Consider the following 19,881-nt stretch of genomic DNA (forward strand, 5'->3'; position numbering starts at 1 on the left):
AACATCTAGAAAAGTTAGGCAGATGGGCTGAGAAGTGACAACTTAAGTTTAGCATTGTCAAATGCAAAGTGCTGCATATAGGTAGCAGTAACCCAAGAGAAATGTACCAACTGTGTGGTACTATAATCAGGGAAGTGGAGAATGAAAAAGACCTTAGGGTAATTTTGAAGTCAGATATGAAGTTCTCTGAGTAGTGCAGATGGGCTGCCAGAGCAGATCATGGAGCGTTGTCAGTGATATTTAGGAATTTTGCTAGCAGAGACAAGGAGGTGATTATACCTTTGTATAAGGCAGTGGTCAGGCCACAGCTTGAGTGCTGCTTACAGGTCTAGAGTCTTCATTTTAGGAAGGATGTAGAGTTGTTAGACGAGTACAAAGAAGGGCAACATGATTGGTGATAGGAACAAAGGATTGCTCTTACCAAGAAAGACTAGTTTTGTAAGTGCAGCATCTAGAGACTAGGCACAATATGATTGAATATTTTGAGCAGGCCCAATGCTGATGAGATTCTTCCTATTTCTTGCTTAGATTACAAACCTGAGAGGGCATAGATTCAAATTGAGGAAAGACAGTTGTAGAAATAGATGTGCGGAAGTTTGCCTTTAGCCAGCAATTAGTTGATTTCTGGAACAGACTTCCAGCTGTTGTTGTGGAAATTGCTTAAATGAATTTAAGGCTGAACTAGATGACCATTTGGAGTGACTGGATGGGTGAAATGTGGAGGGGGTTTTTTTTTTTTTTTGGCTGATGCTGTATTAGCTTGTTTTCTTGCATCATATGTCTCAACTTATGCTAATGCTAACCACTTCTGGATGAATACAAATTTCTTTAACTCCCCTATCATGGGATAAATTTATAGTTATTAATTAGATTAAATAAATATAATTATAGTTGATTACTTAAAAATTGTATTATCTGTGTTCTATCTGATTCAAACTCTTTGATTCCATTTTATTTAAATATTAACATTTTCAGAACATTTTATTATTATTTTTTCATCATATTTGTGTGCTAATGTTATCTAAGTTAATATGTTTTGAGATTTTGAATAACTGCTTGTTTATATGAACTCTACTACTAGAAAATATTTATTTCTTTTCTTTAATTTGGGTACTTACTGCCTTACTCCTGTTAGTTGAAATTAGTAGAGTTCTGCTCTACGAGGTGCTACCAAAAAGCTGCTGAAATGTATTTATAAAATACATTAAACTCACTGTTGGTCTTATTTGCCATCGTCACCTTTTAAGTAGTTCCCTTGAGAGTGTAAACAGTGATCCCAGTGCTTCTCACATGATTTGAATGCGTCGCGAGGGTCCTTCTTCGTCATAGTGTGCAGCACCGCCTGCGATTCAGCTTAGATATCCTCTACGATGTCCAATCTTTGATCCTTCAGCTTGATTTTCATTCTTGGGAAGAGAAAGAAGTCGCAGGGGGCTAAGTCTGATAAGTCTACGTTGATATCAATATTTGTAAAATAATAAGAGAAGGTTACTTCAATATAGTAAATAAGGGGGATGGAGCGATGATTGTCATGTTGTTGGATGCCAAAAACTGCACAACAGTGAGAGATGTGTGGGCTGGCATGTTGTCATGATGAAGTACCCAGTTCTTTGTGCACCACTTCTCAGGATGTTTCCTCCTGACGGCTTCCCTTAATCTCCTTAGGACATCACAGTAGAAATTTGCGTTGACAGCTGGTCAACGCAAAGAGACGAAGTGGAGAGACGAATTCCGTATGGATAATCCCATCAATGTCCAAAAAAAACAGATCAGCATGGACCGCATTGTTCCCACTTGTCGGGCTTTCTTCAGTTAGGGTGGATAGGCTCTTCCAGTGGGATGATTGTTGTTTTTTCTGGGTCATACTCATATACCCAACTCTCGTCATCAGCGATGATCATAGAAAGGAAGTTTTGTTCATTCCTAGCCTGTTGAAGATCTCTGCTAACTTCCATGCGATGCTGCTTTTGGTCTTCACTCAGTAACTGTGGCATGAACTTGGCCGCAATTCTTCTCATGTTCAACTCATCTGACAAAAGCCGTACGATAGTCCTTCAATGCCACAAATGTCGTGGATGGTCTGCCTGCGGTCTTCACAGATTGCTGCCCCCAACTTTTTTAACATTTTCCTGGGTGGTGCTCGATGATGTACACCCAGAGCGAATGTCTTCATCAACTAACATTTGACTGTTTTTTAAATCGGTTAAACCAGTAGTAGGTCTGCGTCTGGCCTAAAGCATTGTCACCAAAAGCTTGTTTCTACTTCTTATGGGTTTCTGCTGCTGTATCGTTAAGAAGGAAACAAAACTTGATGCACTTTGCTCTCCCACATCAGCCATTGCAACAATCGCAAACTACTCAAAACACACCGCCAAAGAACTGCACATAAATATTCAACGACTGATGCCACGTGGTACACTGATTCACAAAGGATGCATGCTGTGTTACCTAGCACCACAAGTCCGTACTAGACGTAGTTCCCACACAACATTCAAATTTCGGGAATATTTGGGTAGCACTTGTACTTATTGATATAGAATTTGAATTTTTATAATTTTAATTTTCATGAATATAAATATAGAAGGTTTGACAAGTTTTGGAGATGAACTGTGATTAAACATTGACTAATTTGGTCAGTTGGGACACATTCTTGGGCTGGTTTGGAATAAACGGGTAGAATTGCAATGCTAATTCAGAAGTAGAGTACCGGTGTAGTTAGGGAAGGGCATTATGTGGTTGTTTTCTATGAAGATTAATTACTATTTTTAATAACCACTCTTATACCAGATCAAATTGATGGGTATTGGTAAGATGCCTGAAACGTAACTTTAAATGTATGGTGGTTTGGGCTGTAAGCTTAGTAAACTATATTATTAATTTCAAATGGTATAAGAGTAATTATTTAATATATTAATTAATCTTCAAGAGTACCAATGATTATCAAGAAAAATATCTAACTACTTGTAGAGAAAAAAAAATTCAGCACAAACAATATTACAGTAATGAGTGTGGAATCATTAATTGACTTGGCTGCCCTCTAAAAGTTTTTGGAGTCCAGAGTCAGATATGGGAATAGTCCTCTATAGTTGGTGCAATTAGTGATTTGTATGGAGTCAGCGAGTGTTTATAAAAAAAAAAAAAAAAAAGCAGTGCAGTGAGTGAAAAATAAAATCCTATAGGCTTCAATCCAGACTAAGCAATATTTGTGATATGTTTATGCTGTGAAAGATTAGAGTCAGGATTATCTTCAACAGGCAAAGATGAGTGCAGGAGAAAAAAAAAAAAAAATTTTTTTTTTTTTTTTGTTTTTGAGAGATAAGACAAGACTGGCTTTTATTGAGATTGAAGTTAACTAACTTTTTTCTCCCAACTAGAAAATCATCTGAAAATCACTTGAATGAATAGATGGTATATATTTGAAAATTTGTCATTATTGCAGAACAGTATTTTTCAAAGTGTTAAATTAGAATGCAGTGTACTATCATCAGAAAAACTGTGGATAGATCTTTAAGAACTCCAGTGTTAGTTGCAAAGTTAAAAGACCGAGAGCCATCTGTTGTGACAGACAGATGGTTAGCGATAAAACATGAGTGGTTAGCGATAAAACTTTCTATCCAATTGCAGAATTTCTGTTCCAAGTTCACTTCTTAATAAACTTGGATATATTAACCCCAGGGGGCTCACATCTGGTGAGTATGGGCTTGGCCAACCCAGGGTCCTGAGCTGGATATCATCATTCTTCTCTTCTTGGCAATTCCTTCTCTCTCTCTCTCTCTCTCTCTCTCTCTCTCTCTCTCTCTCTCTCTCTCTCTCTCTCTCTCTCTGCTGGTGCAGCATAAACCTCAGGCTTCCTTGCACCATATGGCTAATAATAATTCATGTTTTCTTAATTCTGAACTCTCCTTTTGTTATAAATAACTAGATTTATTGGATTTGCTCGTATATCTAAATATTTAAATTTAATAGCACTAGTTTAAAACTGTTTTTTAATTAGTTTCCTGAAAATTGTTGTTTCAATGACAGTTGATTATTAATTTTTATTTTGACAGTTGCTGTCACTGATGCATGCCTATAATACATACTTTCATCAGGGATGGGAACTTTTCCAAGATTCTGATGCCTTTTTAAAGCAGCTTGCAAATCTGGTATGAATTCATTATCTATAACTATTTATCATACTTGACTTGGCAGCAGGTGTGACAGATCTGACAAGACCTTCTACAAATACCTGTTATGCATTAATTGTTGGTTCACTGCTAATAGTAGAAACTTTCTTCCTAATTGTAATTAAACTTTTATTTGAGCAGTTTTGGAAGGGGACAATTGCAGAAATCAAACATTTTTCATCAGGGGAGAAAAAATAAAAAAATGTGTGTGGGTGAAATGAATAGACTTTGGATGCTGATTCCACACCACTCACATAGCTATTCAGCCATCCTATGTGAATATAATTGTTATTTATTTATTATTATTTATGCATTCATATATTTGATAGTATGAACCAGAGCTGTAATGCTCAATATGTTCTACGTTGATATCAATATTTGTAAAATAATAAGAGAAGTTTACCTCAATATAGTACGTAGAATGCTTCTGTATGATACTCTCCAGAAATTAAAACGAAAAAATCGAAAAACTTACATTAGAGTAACAAATAATTTAAAAAATTTTAAAAAATAATTGAAAATCAATTTAACGCAATAAAACGCAATTTAACACAAGAAAACCCAATTAAAAATCAATTTAACGCAATTAATGAAAAAAAATTGCAAAACGATTTTCCTTCCTGAAGCTGACAACACTTTTCGACCTATGTCGTGATAACAGGAATGAAAATTACCGAATAGGGGTGAGTATGAAACTTAAATAGGGATTATTTGTCTTCGCGCATGCATGTAAAAGCCCACGAATCGGAGATGAGATATGGCCGACGAACATTAACAGAAGTTTTGTGTAATTTAATTTCTACGGTTTCTGCAATTAATGGTCAATGTATATTTACGTTGGAAAGTATTTTGGCCTCGTTAAATAAAAAAGTATGTTTTTCATTAATGGCGTGAAAGGCTAATTCTGATGCTGCTGAGCGAGAAGCACGAACTGAGGCCACATGTTGATTAACACGAATATTCAAAGAAAAACCAGTCGAACCCTGGTATTTGTTTTATGCCTGAATTTTTTGATTTTAATGACCCTAGCAAAATGAATTCGATTTTGAATCTGGTTCATACTATGAAATTCATTTTTTAAACTCTTATTGAATATTTCATTCACTTCCTTTCTCTCCAGGTATAACCTATTGATACACATAATTATGAGGGATTTTTTGAACAGCTTGGTGCAAAATTATGTTAAATTAACACTAAGATACTCGGCTCAAAGCTACCATATTTCTTTTCTAAAATATTGCGTTTGGAACATCGTTCTGAAGTTTGCTAGGGTCAATTTAAATCAAAAAATTTCAGGCATAAAACAACTAGGACTTGCCACATCGCGTAATATCATTAAACTTGCCTTAAAATCTCAATATTCTGATAAACAAAAATTCCTTTCCCAGGTTAGAAAGCTTCACGATAAATTAAAAAATTATCTACATCCTAACGATTGGTCTGTATTGAAGACCTCCATAGATTTGCAACGGGAAGCACATGCCTCAGATATAAAAAGCAGACACGTTAACAAATTACAAACATTATTGGGAGGGTCAAGACACATTCATACGAATTCTAACACGTCGTGGGCTTGCGACCAAGTACATACAAGTTGGGTGTCGAACCCCCTGCATACACACAATGTGCTACCACAGAATACGTCAGCTAGTTCGCGAACATCCCCTCGCCCAGCATTCAACGAGCCGACATATCAACAGGTTACAAATCTTTCTTCGTATATGCATCGCAGGAGCAGATTTCACTTTTATTCAAGGATTAAATTATAATTTGCCACCTCAAAAACTACCTAAAAAACAGTGCGTAATTGATAGTGAATTTGGACTTCATAATGTTCCACAGAAAGATTTATTTATTCAACAAGTTATCCAAGTGGTAAATTACATAAAAGAAACGCGACTTCCTAAATTGAATACACGTGACAGATCAGCTTTATGTGAACTTCGGGAAAATAGACAATATTATACAGAGCAGATAAAGGAGATACAGTGGTAATACTCAATAAACCTGATTATATTAATAAGTTAGAATCAGTTGTTTCAGATACCCTGAAGTAGACCCGACACTATTTACCAATTTAGTCAATCAATACAATAAAATGTTAATCACGTATCGAAAAAATGACTACATTACTATGGCTCAGTTAAAGGAATTGAAGGCCAGAACATACAATATTCCTGCACTTTTCGGTCAGGTAAAATTACACAAGACCGGATTTCCTATTTTGGCCTATTGTTTCCTATAGAAACTCGGCATTTTCATCCTTGGCCACACATGTATATAGCATTATAAAACCCTTTAGACAGGCGATACAATTTGGGATTAAGAACTACGATACATTATTTAATAATCTTGAGGACTGTAGACTTGGTGACAATGACAATTCATTCTCACTAGATGTTACCTCATTATATACGAATGTAAACGTTGACTACACATTAGATATTATTTGGGATATGTTAAATAATAACTCGATACTGATTAATCATACGAAGCTTCCTATTAAGGAAGGAAATTTTTCACTTAATTAAACTGTTAGTTGAGGCCAACTATATCACCTTTTGAGACAAAGTGTACAAACAAATTTTGGTTTGCCAATGGGATTGAGCCTGAGCGGCTTAATATCAGAGATCTATCTCTCAACGATTGCGCATATACATTTGACGCCATTTTGACTCCATATCACATACTATGGGAGGAATTTATACGATGTTCTAGTTATTACTGATAGTAGTACTATCCAAGACATTTTACATTTGTTTAGTAATATTTATTCTAGACTCAAATTTACATTAGAAAGGGAGGATATGGAAAAGTCATTAAATTTTCTAAATTTCACGCTTACTCGGGACTCGAATAAAATCCAATTTAACATCTATCGAAAACCTACAAACACCGGTATGCTTCTACATTATAACAGCTATCACTCGTTCACCTACAAATGATCGATTATCTTTAATCAATTTCTAAATGCCTACAAATATTCAACGATGAAATCTGCTTTGGGCTCAGAAATACAAATATTAACCAGCAGATTCTTAAACAGGAGTTATCCCCTTGCTACAATAAACCGAATTAGGGTAAAAGCTAAGGATAGGGTACAAAATGCTACTCCAACCAACAATAGTAATATCAAAAAATACTTTATTTCTCTCCCATATGTTGAACAGTGGCACAAACAGCTTAACAGATTCTTTGAAGATACCAAATTTAAAATTGTGGCCAGGCCAATACAGAAATTACACACTATACTGAACAATCGCTCAGTCCTTTCCTCATTCACAGCACAAATTAATGACCTGGTATACAACATTTCTTGCGGTGATTGCGACTCGTCTTACCATGGTTCAACGCGTTTTCCTTTGAATATTCGTGTTAATCAACATGCGGCTTCCAATCGTGCTTCTTGTTCAGCAGCGTTTTTTAACGAGGTCAAAATACGTAATGTCCAACGTAATTATATGTGACTATTAATTGCAGAAACCGTAGAAATTAAATTACACGAAAATTCTGTTAATGTTCGTCGGCCGTATCTCATCTCTGATTTGTGGGCTTTTATGCGCATGCCCAAAGACATATAATCCCTATTTAAGTTTCATACTCATCCCCATTTGGTAATTTTCATTCCTGTGATCACGACATACGGTCGAAAAGTGTTGTCAGCTTCAGGAAGGAAAATCGTTTTGCAATTTTTTTCGTTAATTGTGTTAAATTGATTTTTAATTATTTTTAAAAATTTTAAAATTATTTGTTACTGTAGTGTAAGTTTTTCGATTTTTTTCGTTTTAATTTCTGGACAGTATCATATGGAAGCGTTCTACATACTATATTGATATCAACATACAACGTATTGAGCATTACAGCTCTGGTTCATACTATCAAATATATGAATGTATAAATAATAATAAATAAATAACAATCATATTTACATAGGATGGCTGAATAGCTATGTGAGTGGTGTGGAATCAGCATCCAAAGATCTATTCATTTCACCCACACACATGTTTGATTTTTAATTGTTTTTTAAATTATTTGTTACTCTAATGTAAGTTTTTCAATTTTTTTTTGTTTTAATTTCTGGAGAGTATCATACGGAAGTGTTCTACGTACGATATTGAGGTAAACTTCTCTTATTATTTTACAAACATTCATATATATATATATAATAATAATAAAACGATTTTATATATATATATATATAATACATATAATACATATAATAATAATAAAACAGTTTTATATATATATATATATATATAAAATTGTTTTAATATATCTTTATCCTTGTTATAACAAATTTTAATTATTTGATTATAAATTGTTTCATGTATGATCTGGCAAATTACTGAACCACGTTTCTTGTTGAACTTCAAAAGGGCAATAATCACGCTAACATATTTTGCTAACTATGTAGCTATTTCCTAACTAAATCATAGTGGCATACAATCAATTTCATTCTTTTGAATAGATCTATTAATTGCAGAGTTTTGTGGAAACTACCATATAATATTGTTCCTTACAGGAACAATATTATTTGGTAGGGTGGAATTGAAATTTGTGCTGAGAAAAATAATTATGCAAAGCGCAAAAAAATCCATTTTTTGATGCAGAGGAAGCACATTACATTTGTGAGTAAACAAATTTTTGTTTCTAACTGATGTTGACAATTTTGGGGCCACCTCCTGCCAAATCAATGCATGATTCAAAGAAATCTCCAGGTCATGGCGGCCTTTCTCCACTTGTTCTTCAAACCTGTGCTCCTAAGCTGTTGCCTTTTTACACATACTTATTACACTAGTTTTTCTGTTTTGATTAGGAATTTGCTCATATCCAGCAAATTCCTAAAATGGGTGACAGATGGGTCCTTGAGGCTGTCACAGACATTCTCTCAGATTTTTTTTTTTTTTTTTTTATGGAAACCCCAAACATGAAAGGTATCAAAACCTATAGTACTTAGTACCGTGCATGGGTTGAAGTATGGGGGGAGGTGGTGCCGGAAACTTTGCTCTAGAGACTAAACATAGGTTTTGCCACTTCAAGACTCCGATAAGCAAAGTGGTGGTATTTGCCAGACAAGCTGTACTTTTTTTTTTTTTTTTTATGTGATCCCCCAAACACAAGAGGTATTAGAACCTATAGTACTTAGTACCGTGCTTGGGTTGGAGGTTGAGAAGACGAAAGAAGATATTTGTTGACATTGGACTTGAATTTCCGTAGATTGTAATTTTCAGGAAATACGTATAAAGGAAGGTTGTTCCAGAAAACAGCAGTTGAATGAATAAATGAGGAAGATGAAAAGTTGGTTCTGTGGGTTTAAAGTTGGAGAGTAAATGGATGTTGGCTGGTGGTGGCACATGTTCGGATTGTTTTGAAAGAGAGAGCGGGAATTATAGAAGCCAATTCAGATGAACAGTGCCCATGGAAGTATCTATAGGAGAGACATGCAGCAGAAACAGTGCGTCTATGAGAAAGCGAGTGGAGAGACTCTGTTAGAGATGAATCATTAATTAACCTAACTGCCCTATTCTGAATGGAATCAAGAAGCCTGAGAGAGGTTTTGGGGGCACCACCCCAGATGTGGCAACAATATTCCATGGCAGGGCGGATTTGCGATTTATGCAGAGTGAGCAGCTTTTGGAAGAAAAGTAATGCCGAGAGCGAAACAGAAAACCAAGTTTTTTAGATGCAGAGGAAGCAATATTTGTAATGTGCTTGTGCCAAGAGAGAGATTAGAAGTAAGGGTAATCGCCAAAACAGATATATCATTTTGCCTAGAAATCGGAGTGTTACTAAACATAAGCATAGGAGCAGAAGAATCCTTTTTGCGAGATATAAGACAAGACTGAGTTTTAGAAGGGTTGAAATCAACTAAGTTGTCTTTGCCCCACTGGAGAATTACCTGAAGATCGGCATTTAAGGAATTGATAGCAGATTTTCGAGAAGTTGAAGCTGATTGAGCAGGACAAGATTTCTCAAAATGGAAAGTTGAATGCAATGTGCTATCATCGGCAAAACTATGGATAGGATTTCCAATCAATGGAAGAAGGTCATTGATATACAAGAGGAAAAGAGTGGGGGAAAGAACTGAACCTTGGGGGACACCGGCATTAGTGGAGAAGTTAGAAGACAGAGAGCCATCTACCATCACCCTCAGTGAGCGATCAGAGAGAAAACTGGATAACCAATTACTAAAAACAGTTGGCAAACCTTAAGATGGAAGCTTGTTTAGAAGACCTTTATGCCAAACACGATCAAAAGCCTTTGAGATGTCAAGAGCAACTACTTGTGTTTCACCGAACCTTTCCATTGAATTAGTCCATAGATGGGTAACATAAGCCAGAATATCACCAGTGGTTTGACACTGACGGAATCCATACTGGTGATCATTGATCAGATGGCAGGTTTCTAGGTAGTTTAAGAGTTGGTGGTTAATTGATTTCTCCATTACTTTAGAAAGAGTAGAAGTAACTGCAATGGGACGATAATTGGATGGGAGGGATTTGTCACCCTTTTTAGGAACTGCCTGGATATGAGCAAATTTCCAAGCAGAAGGAAAAACACCTTTGGAATAAGAAAGTGAGAAAAGGTGGCAAAGAATAGGAGTAAGTTTGGGAGCACAGGTTTTGAGAACAAGTGGAGAAATACCATCAGGACCTGGAGCTTTCTTAGCATCAAGATTCATCAAAATCCTTCTGATATCCTTATGACGGAAGACCACAGGAGGCACTGAATGGATCGTGTTGGGAATGGTGGGAGGTGTTTTACCGAGATCATTAAAACATGAGCTGGAAGAAAAATGGGATGCTAGCAGGTCAGCTTTATCCTTGGCTGAAGTGACAACAGAACCATCTGGTTTGGACAAAGGTGGGAGCAGAGATGGGCAGAAGTTGCAGCCGAGCATTCTGGTCTCTGCTTTGGCAAGAGACCAGAATGCTCGGCTACCATTAGGGTAAGAAGCAAGTTTTCTACTCTTAGCCTGTTCAAACTCTAGTTTGGACTGATTAATAACTGCTTTACAATTATTGCGAGCTTTGGTGTAGGCAGAAAATGAAACTGAAGAATTAGAAACAAGCCAATTATGATATGCAACATTCTTCTCTTGGACAGCCTTAGCACATTTATTAGAAAACCAAGGTTTAGATAAAGGACGAGATTTTAAAGTGGAGTGTGGGATAAAGGATTCCATTCCTGCAAGAATAATTTCACTGACACGATCTAAGCAAACGTTGACATCAGAAGTTTTGAAACAGTAATCCGACCAAGGAAAAGATGAAAAGAAGTCTCGCAGGTCATCCCATTTTGCATTCTTGTAATGCCAAACAACACGAGGTTGGGAATAGCCATGAGATAAAGGTTCCATTCGAGAAGAGACAATCACCAAGTTGTGATCTGAAGTGCCTAAAGGACCTCTCACTTCGACCGTGTACTTAGAAGGGTTGTTTGTGAGAAAAAGATCAAGCGTATTGGCTGTATGATTAAGCTTGTCCGGTATTCTTGTAGGTAAATGAACAATCTGTGCTAGGTCATTAGTAATTGCAAAAACCTCAGCATCTCGACCTGCTGGCTCGGTGTGACTAGAAAATGGAAGCCAGCTGGAGTTGTGAACATTAAAATCACTAAGGAAAATTACCTCACTGTTAGGAAAGTTGGACTGGAGAAAGTCAAGTTGCAAAGAGAGGAAGTCAAAGAGCTCCAAGTGATTAGTGGAGTTGGGAGAATGGTAGAGACAACAGATGAATTTAACACAATGAGGTAGAGAGATTTTAAGCCAGAGAAGTTCAAAGAGAGGAGATTCTAAATTGCCAAGTCTCTGACAGGGAATATCAGAACGGACATATGCACAAGTACCACCTTTGAGGCGAAAGGAATCATAGCGAATAATTTGGGCATCTGAGATGAGCAGTAGTTGAAATAACCGATAACTGAGATTCTGTCAGAAAAAGTACATGCGGTTTGGCAGACTGCAAGTGGAAATGGACATTGTTTAGATTAGAATTGAGACCACGTATATTTGTGAAATGAATTAGGAAGTCCTTGGGAGGTTTAGATCTTTTTGCAGATAAGCTTGCTCTATTAGTTTGACAATTCAATAGTAAGAAAATGTGGGTGGGACATGCTGTATGAAGTAATGAAATTTTTGGATATGGCGTACATGTGGTAAGAATATACCAAATCCTTGACATAACGGGGCCTCGACAATGCTCCCCACATACACACTACTCGGACTCCCTCCAGTTACTATCTGGCAGAGTAGAAGTAGCAAGATTATACACTAGCTGATCCGGAAGCCTCCTAGAGAGTTACCAATAGGTTCGGTCCGGTGTACTAACTAGCGGCCGGCCTGCAAACACCGTTTTAGAGCTGTACCCTCGAAATGTAAGGAATATTGGATCTCGCCACGACATTCATCATAACCTCAAAAGTCATCAATCATACTGCATGACGGAAGAGATAGGAAAGGGTTGACCGGAACTTAGCTCTAGAGACTAAACATGGGTTCCACCAATTCAAGCCTCCAATAAGCAAAGTGGTGGTATTTCACCAGTTGATGAGAGTCATCTAAATCACTTGGTACCTGGGAGTCTAAAATGCTGATGGAAATGATATTCGTGTGACACTCAAGTCAAGTGGACCCAATTTCGGCAAAGTGTGGACGGTCTGTGATAGCCAAATCCTCTGCTTGCACCTTCACAATGGTGGGACTGTTAGTAATCCTGGGTATAACTTCCATGCACAAGTACATGGTGGGTGACCACCCAGGTGTGAACCAACGTAAGCAGGGGTCGAGGTGTGGCACCCGCACCACATGGAGGAATGCTGCCCCTCTATGTTACCAGGCAGTACTAGGTGGTACTGCCTGGTAACGTAGCCTCCTTTATTGGAGGCTTGAACTGGTGGAACCCATGTTTAGTCTCTAGAGCTAAGTTCAGGTCAACCCTTCCCCATCTGTTCCGTCATGCAGTATGATTGACGAATTTTGAGGTTATGATGAACATCGTGGCGAGATCCAATATTCCTTACATTTCGAGGGCACAGCTCTAAAACGGTGTTCGCAAGCCAGCCGCTAGTTAGTACACCAGACCGAACCTAGTAGTAACTCTCTAGGACAGTGGTCCGCGAGAGAATTTTGGTGGTCCGCAGAATAATTTGAATATATTTGCAATTTTCGTGTTTATTAAAATATTTCATTATATTCTGATTCTACTTTTTTGCCATTTTCGCCTTATTACGTTGCATGTTTATAAAAGGCATAGTGCAATATCCAGTATTAGCGATGCTTTTATTGTAAAAAAATATAGAAAGCTGTTTCTTATCAGTTGGCAAAAAAGAGAAAAAAACTACTTTGACATCTATCCTTGTCTATGCTCGGTGCAAGATCTGCCCCATGATAAACAACAATGCTGCTCAGTACTGTCAGTGCTTCTGCCATCAACAGTCAATTTGCTTAGCGAATAATGATTCTAGTCCGATTGTTTTGTTTTGTTGGGCTCTTTCAAGAAGCGAATTTTCTTCAGTGCTATACTGGTGCTTATTCAATATGATATTCTTCTTAGGTAAGTGACCAGTGATATTTTTATTTTAACTGTGCACAGTGTGATATTTAATGCCATCAAAGAGCTTGAGTCTGATAATTATCTTATTTCTTGTTGGGTTTTAGATTCGAATAAAATAACCCCAATGAGTGAGAAAAAGCAAGAAAGCATTTTGCGCTTCTTAAGTAATACATCGTGTTGTCATCAGTTGGTTAATGAATCAGAGTCTCCGCAGCCACCGCAAGGCATCATGAGGAAGGTCATTAGAACTGGAGGCGAAGAGAAGAAAAAGTTCAAAGTTTCAAGAAAATATGATGCGGTCTACTTGAAGTTTGGATTTATTCAAGAACCTGGAAATTAACTGGATCCATAGCCGCTTTGTATTATATGTTCTGAGAGTTTATCTAATGACGCCATGAAACCTTCGAAACTCGGCAGGCACTTGCAGTCAAAACACCCAGATTTAGCTAAAAAGCCAGTTGAATATTTCCAAAGGATGCGTGAAAATTTTAAAAAGCAAAAAAGTTCATTTGCAACAATGATTGTTGAAGATAAGTCCCTAGTAAAATCTTCTTATTTGATAGCACTTCAAATCGCGAGATGTAAAAAGCCATATACAATTGGAGAAGAATTAGTTAAGCCTTACTTGTTACAAGCCTCTGCATCTAAAAACTTGGCTTTCTCTTTCGCTCTCGGCATTACTTTTCTTCCAAACAGCTGCTCACTCTGTATAAATTGCAAATCTGCCCTGCCATGGAATATTGTTCCCACATCTGGGGTGGTGCCTCCAAAACCTCTCTCAGGCTTCTTGATTCCATTCAGAAGAGGCCAGTTTGGTTACTTAATGATTCATCTCTAACAGAGTCTCTCCACTTGCTGTCTAATAGACGTACTGTTTCTGCTGCATGCCTCTTCTACAGATACTTCCACGAGCACTGTTCTTTTGAATTGGCTTCTATAATTCCCGCTCTCTCTTTCAAAACAGTCCGAACACGTGCAGCCACCAGCGAACATCCATTTACTGTCCAACTTCAAACTCACAGAACCAACTTTTCATCTTCCTTGTTTATTCATTCAACTGCCGTTTTCTGGAACAATCTTCCTTCATACGTATTTCCTGAAAATTAGTCTACAGAAGTTCAAGTCCAATGTCAACAAATACCTTCTTTCGTCTTCCCAGCCTCCAACCCAAGCACGGTACTAAGTACTATAGGTTCTAGTACCTCTTGTGTTTGGGGTTTACATATAAAAAAAAAAAAAAAAAAAAAAAAGCTTGTTAGCATTAGCATTAGCATTAGTAGAGGCATTTGATGCAAGAAAGCAAGCTTATGCAGCATCAGCCAAAAAAAAAAAAAAAAAAAAAAAGTAACATAAATAAATAAAAATAACCACTTCCACTTCACCCCTCTGTTCGTTCGAAATACCTGTCCAGCTGAGCCTTAAACTTATTTAGGCTATCAACTTCCACGACAAGGGATGGAAGTCTGTTCCACCCACCAACCACCCGCTGGCTAAAGGCAAATTTCCGCACATCTATCCTACATCTGTCTTTCCTCAATTTGAATTTATGCCCTCTCAGGTGATTTTTCTGAGCTAGAGGAAGAATCCCATCAGCATTGAGCATGCTCAAACCATTCAAGGCTTTGTACACCTCTATCAGATCACCCCGCTGGTGCCTAGTTTCCAGACACTGTAATTTGCAAAACTTAAGCCTTTCTTCGTAAGAGAACCCCTTTGTCCCATTCACCAATCTAGTTGCCCTTCTCTGTACTCGTTCCAGCAGCTCTACATCCTTCCTGAAATGAGGCCTCCAGGCCTGTATACAGTACTCTAGGTGTGGCCTGACCATTGCCTTATACAAGGGAATAATCACCTCCTTATCCCTGCTAGAAAAATTCCTATATATCATTGACAATACACCATGAGCTACTCTTGCAGCTCGTCTGCACTGCTCAGAGAACTTCATATCTGCCTGCACCACCACCCCCAGGTCCCTTTCATTCTCTACCACTGTCAGTGTAGTACCACAGAGTTGATACGCTGCTCTGGGGTTGCTGTTTCCCATATGTAGTACTTTACATTTGTCAATGTTAAACTTCATTTGCCACCTCGAAGCCCATCTGCTCAACCTTTCCAAATCCTGTTGCAGCAGCATAGTGTCAGTAGTGTCCTTGACAACCCTGCCAACCTTTGAATCGTCTGCAAACTTGGACATTAAGCCTGATATACCATCATCAATATCATTTATAAATACAGAAAACAATAAAAGCCCCAATACTGAACCCTGAGGGACTCCACTAATAACATTAGTCCACGATGAGCAGTGTCCATTGATTACCACTCTCTGTCTTCTCCCCCTCAACCACCCCTTTATCCATAGCAGCAATTTGCCTCCAATGCCACACTGCTCCAATTTGTGCAGCAGTCTTCCATGTGCAACAGTATCAAAAGCCTTTCTAAGATCCAAGTATATAATATCAAAGTTATTCCCTGCATCCAGTTCTTTTGTGACTGCATCATAGTATCCAATCAAATTGGTCAGGCAAGACTTCCCCTTAACAAAACCATGCTGTGTCCTAGCTATAACTGAAGTCTTGTCTAGATGATCCTGCAGTGCTTCTTTCACCAGTGCCTCCATTAATTTTCCGGGAACAGAAGTTAAACTCACAGGTCTATAATTACTTGTGTCAGCCTTTGATCCCCCTTTGTGAATTGGGGTCACATTTGCACATCTCCAGTCAATGGGTACCTCCTCTGAGTCCAAGGAAGCTCTCATAATTATGGCTAAGGGTTTGCTTACCTCCTTTGCTGCCTCCTTTAATATAACTGGATAGATCCCATCCACCCCAGGTGCCTTTCTTGTGTTTATCTTCAACAATTTCTCCTCCACTTTGCTCTCAGTTATTACAAGATTCTCTAGCTTACTGCTAGAATTGAATACACCTCTGGCATTCCCCTCGCTGAATAACTCCTCATGTGTGAATGTCGATGCAAAATATTCATTTAGTTTGTTAGCTACCCGAGCAGGGTCATCAACAGTTGACCCATCGATCTCAAGTGGACCAATCTGATTCATCCCCTTCCTTCTAGAGTTTACATAAGTAAAGAACTCTTTGCTGTTTTTCTTCGCATCCCTTGCCAAGGATCTCTCGTAATCTGCCTTCGCCTGCCTAACCTCCTTTGTAACTTGGTTACAGATCAACTTGTATCTATCATAGGCGTCCGTGTCACGTGTTAATTTGTATGTATCCCATGCATTTTTCTTCTCTGCCATATGCCTCATTAGTTCATCTGACAACCATTTAGGCCTAAACCTTGAACAATATTTCTTAGTTGGTATGTAATTACTTGTAATTGTGAAGAGGTTTTGGGGGAAACAGGCTGTCCAGAAACTGAAAGGAATTCATATGTCCGCTAAAACTGTGAAGCGCAGAATTGAAGACATGGCCGAAGATATTGAAAATCAAATGATTGCACTTGTGAAAAATCTATGTTTTATTCAATTCAATTTGACGAATCAACAGACATAACTAACAAGGCAATTCTTCTTTGTTTTGTGAGGTTTGATTGCCAAGGAGAATTAAAGGAAGAACTCCTCTGTTTGCTAATCTTGTCGGGTAGAACAACTGGCTCTCAAATTTTCAATGCACTTAATGGTTATTTCTAGAAACACAGTATTGAATGGAAGAAATGTGTTGGGATATGCACAGATGGTGCCGCAAGCATCACTGGACATCGTTCAGGAGTTGTTGCAAAAGTGAAAGACGTTGGACACCCAGATATCTTGTTTACTCATTGTATTATACATCGTGAGCAACTTGTGGCAAAAAGATTATCTCCAGAACTGCACGAAGTACTCTCTGATATAATTAAAATTGCAAATGAAATTCGCCACAAAGTGCTCAATTCTCAGATATTTGAGGCACTTTGTGAAGAAATGGGCTCTCAGCATACTCATGTTCTTCTTTACGCTGAGGTGAGATGGCTGTTCAGGGGCAAAGTACTAACCCGATTTTTCGACGTGCGCCAAGAAGTCAAGTTATTCTTCTAGCAGCAAAATAATAATTTTGAGGTTCCATGATCTCTTGTCCGACAATGATTGGCTAGCCAAACTTGCATACCTGACAGATATTTTTTCTGTGTAAAACGAGCTGAACACGTCCTTCCAAGGACAGCTTACGGACGTGTTCACACTGCGAGGCAAAATGGATGAATATTGCTGTGGCAAACGCGGTTGGCTGAAGAAGATCTGCAAATGTTCCCAAGTGTTGATGATTATATGAAACAAGAGGATGTCAACTGACAGGTAATAACTCTTGTTTGATTGCGCTTACAGTCACTCACTGACTCTTTTAGTCGTTATTACCCAAAGGAAGAGGACCCCAGACACGGAAATACGTGGATAATAGATCCATTTTCGGCGAAAATTGAAGTTAGTAATTTGAACATGAAAGAAAAAGAAAACCTAATCGATCTATCATCTGACGACAGTCTCAAAGGTAAATTCCACTCTTACCTAACAAGATCTCATTTTTGGTTTTCCGTAAAAAGTGAGTACCGAGTGCTGAGTGAAAAGGCCATCAAAATTTCAATTCAATTCGCAACTACATATATGTGTGAAAAGACATTTTCATCAGTTACTGCAATTACAAACAAGTACTGCTGTCGGCTAGAAATATAAACAGCTCTCAGTGTTACAGTAACGTCATTGGAGCCAAGAATCCAACAGCTTATTTCTAACAAGCAGCAACAAATGTCACACTGATTATTTTTCTATAATAATCCTTTATACACCTCTATGTCGAGGTGCACTCGATATTTGATAATTGTTAATATTGTTTCTGTTAATTGTTTTTTAATAAAATGAAATTTAAAATATTTTTTGCATTTTTTATAATGAATATATCTGCATTTATTTATGATGTTTTTTTTTATCATTATAAGGCCATTATATTATTAATTATATTGACATTAATGTTATCCAATTTTTTAAAAATAACTTGGAGTGCAAAAAGAAGTGTAAGTACCATTTCATATTTAGAATGTTACTTTTATGGAAAAAATCATGGTAGTGGTCCGCGGGATTCAAAATTTTGAGTTTAGTGGTCCGTGAGCTTCGAAAGGTTGCCGACCGCTGCTATAGAAGGCTTCCGGATCAGCTAGTGTATAATCTTGCTACCTCTACTCTGCCAGATAGTGACTGGAGGGAGTCCGAGTAGTGTGTGTGCGGGGAGCATTGTTGAGGCCACGTTATGTCAACGTTCTAGGTATATTCTTACCATGTGTATGTCATATTCAAAAATTTCATTACTTCATACAGCACTTCCCACCCAATTTTTTTACTATTGAATACACCACGAATTGTCAAACTAATAGAGCAAGCTTATCTGTGAAAAGATCTAAACCTCCCAAACACTTCCTAATTCATTTCACAACTATACGTGGTCTCAATTCTAATCTCAACGAAGTCCATTTCCACTTGCAGTCTGCCAAACCCCATGTACTTTTTCTGACAGAATCTCAGTTATCGGTTGATTTAACTACTGCTCATCTCAGTTGCCCAAATTATTCGCTGTTGATTCCTTTCGCCTCAAAGGTGCATATGTCCTGGTGCATATGTCCGTTCTGATATTCCCTGTCAGCGACTTGGCAATTTGGAATCTCCTCTCTTTGATCTTTCTGACTTTAAAATGTACCACGTGGTTCGATCGGATTTCTGGAGGGCACAATCATAAAACAATAAAGACAATTAGCAGTCACCTGTTCATTGGTCTTTTCTGTTAGTGCAGTCTATCATAAAAGGATAGTAAACTCGATCTTATTGAATTTGCAATAATACAGACAGCTGGAATTCTGTAGGTTATCATGGTGAAATGTGTTTACACTTCCATGGAATCTTCAATCATATAAAAAAAATAATTTTCATAATCTTCTCTTCATTCCTATTTTTAAAGCTTTGTAACTTGTTACTCCGTTCTCACTTGAGCTTATCGTCTTACTTACAATTTGTGTGTGCCATGTTCTTTTTTATTGATTGGTTATCTTTTTACTGTTTTAAATTTTAACCCTCACCCACAAATGTCAGTGAATGGAAATGTCAACTAGTTAGTATGTACATATTACAGTACGTATTAATTATTCCGATTATCATGTATCATTTAATATTTTAATTGGTAAGGTAA

At 37.5% G+C, this 19,881-nt stretch overlaps 1 protein-coding gene across 1 annotated transcript in view; it reads left to right on the forward strand.

Moving 5' to 3' along the window:
• Nucleotides 1-19,881, forward strand: part of CenB1A (Centaurin beta 1A) — an 806,494-nt gene that overhangs the window by 224,895 nt on the left and 561,718 nt on the right. The window contains exon 9 of the mRNA XM_090384002.1: nucleotides 4,050-4,145. Coding sequence (XP_090240128.1) covers nucleotides 4,050-4,145 — 96 coding nt within the window. The remainder of the gene's footprint in view (nucleotides 1-4,049; nucleotides 4,146-19,881) is intronic.

The sequence above is a fragment of the Mastigoproctus giganteus genome, chromosome 10, assembly GCF_048544385.1.
Source record: "Mastigoproctus giganteus isolate SK-2022 chromosome 10, ASM4854438v1, whole genome shotgun sequence".
Taxonomy (NCBI): domain Eukaryota; kingdom Metazoa; phylum Arthropoda; class Arachnida; order Uropygi; family Thelyphonidae; genus Mastigoproctus; species Mastigoproctus giganteus.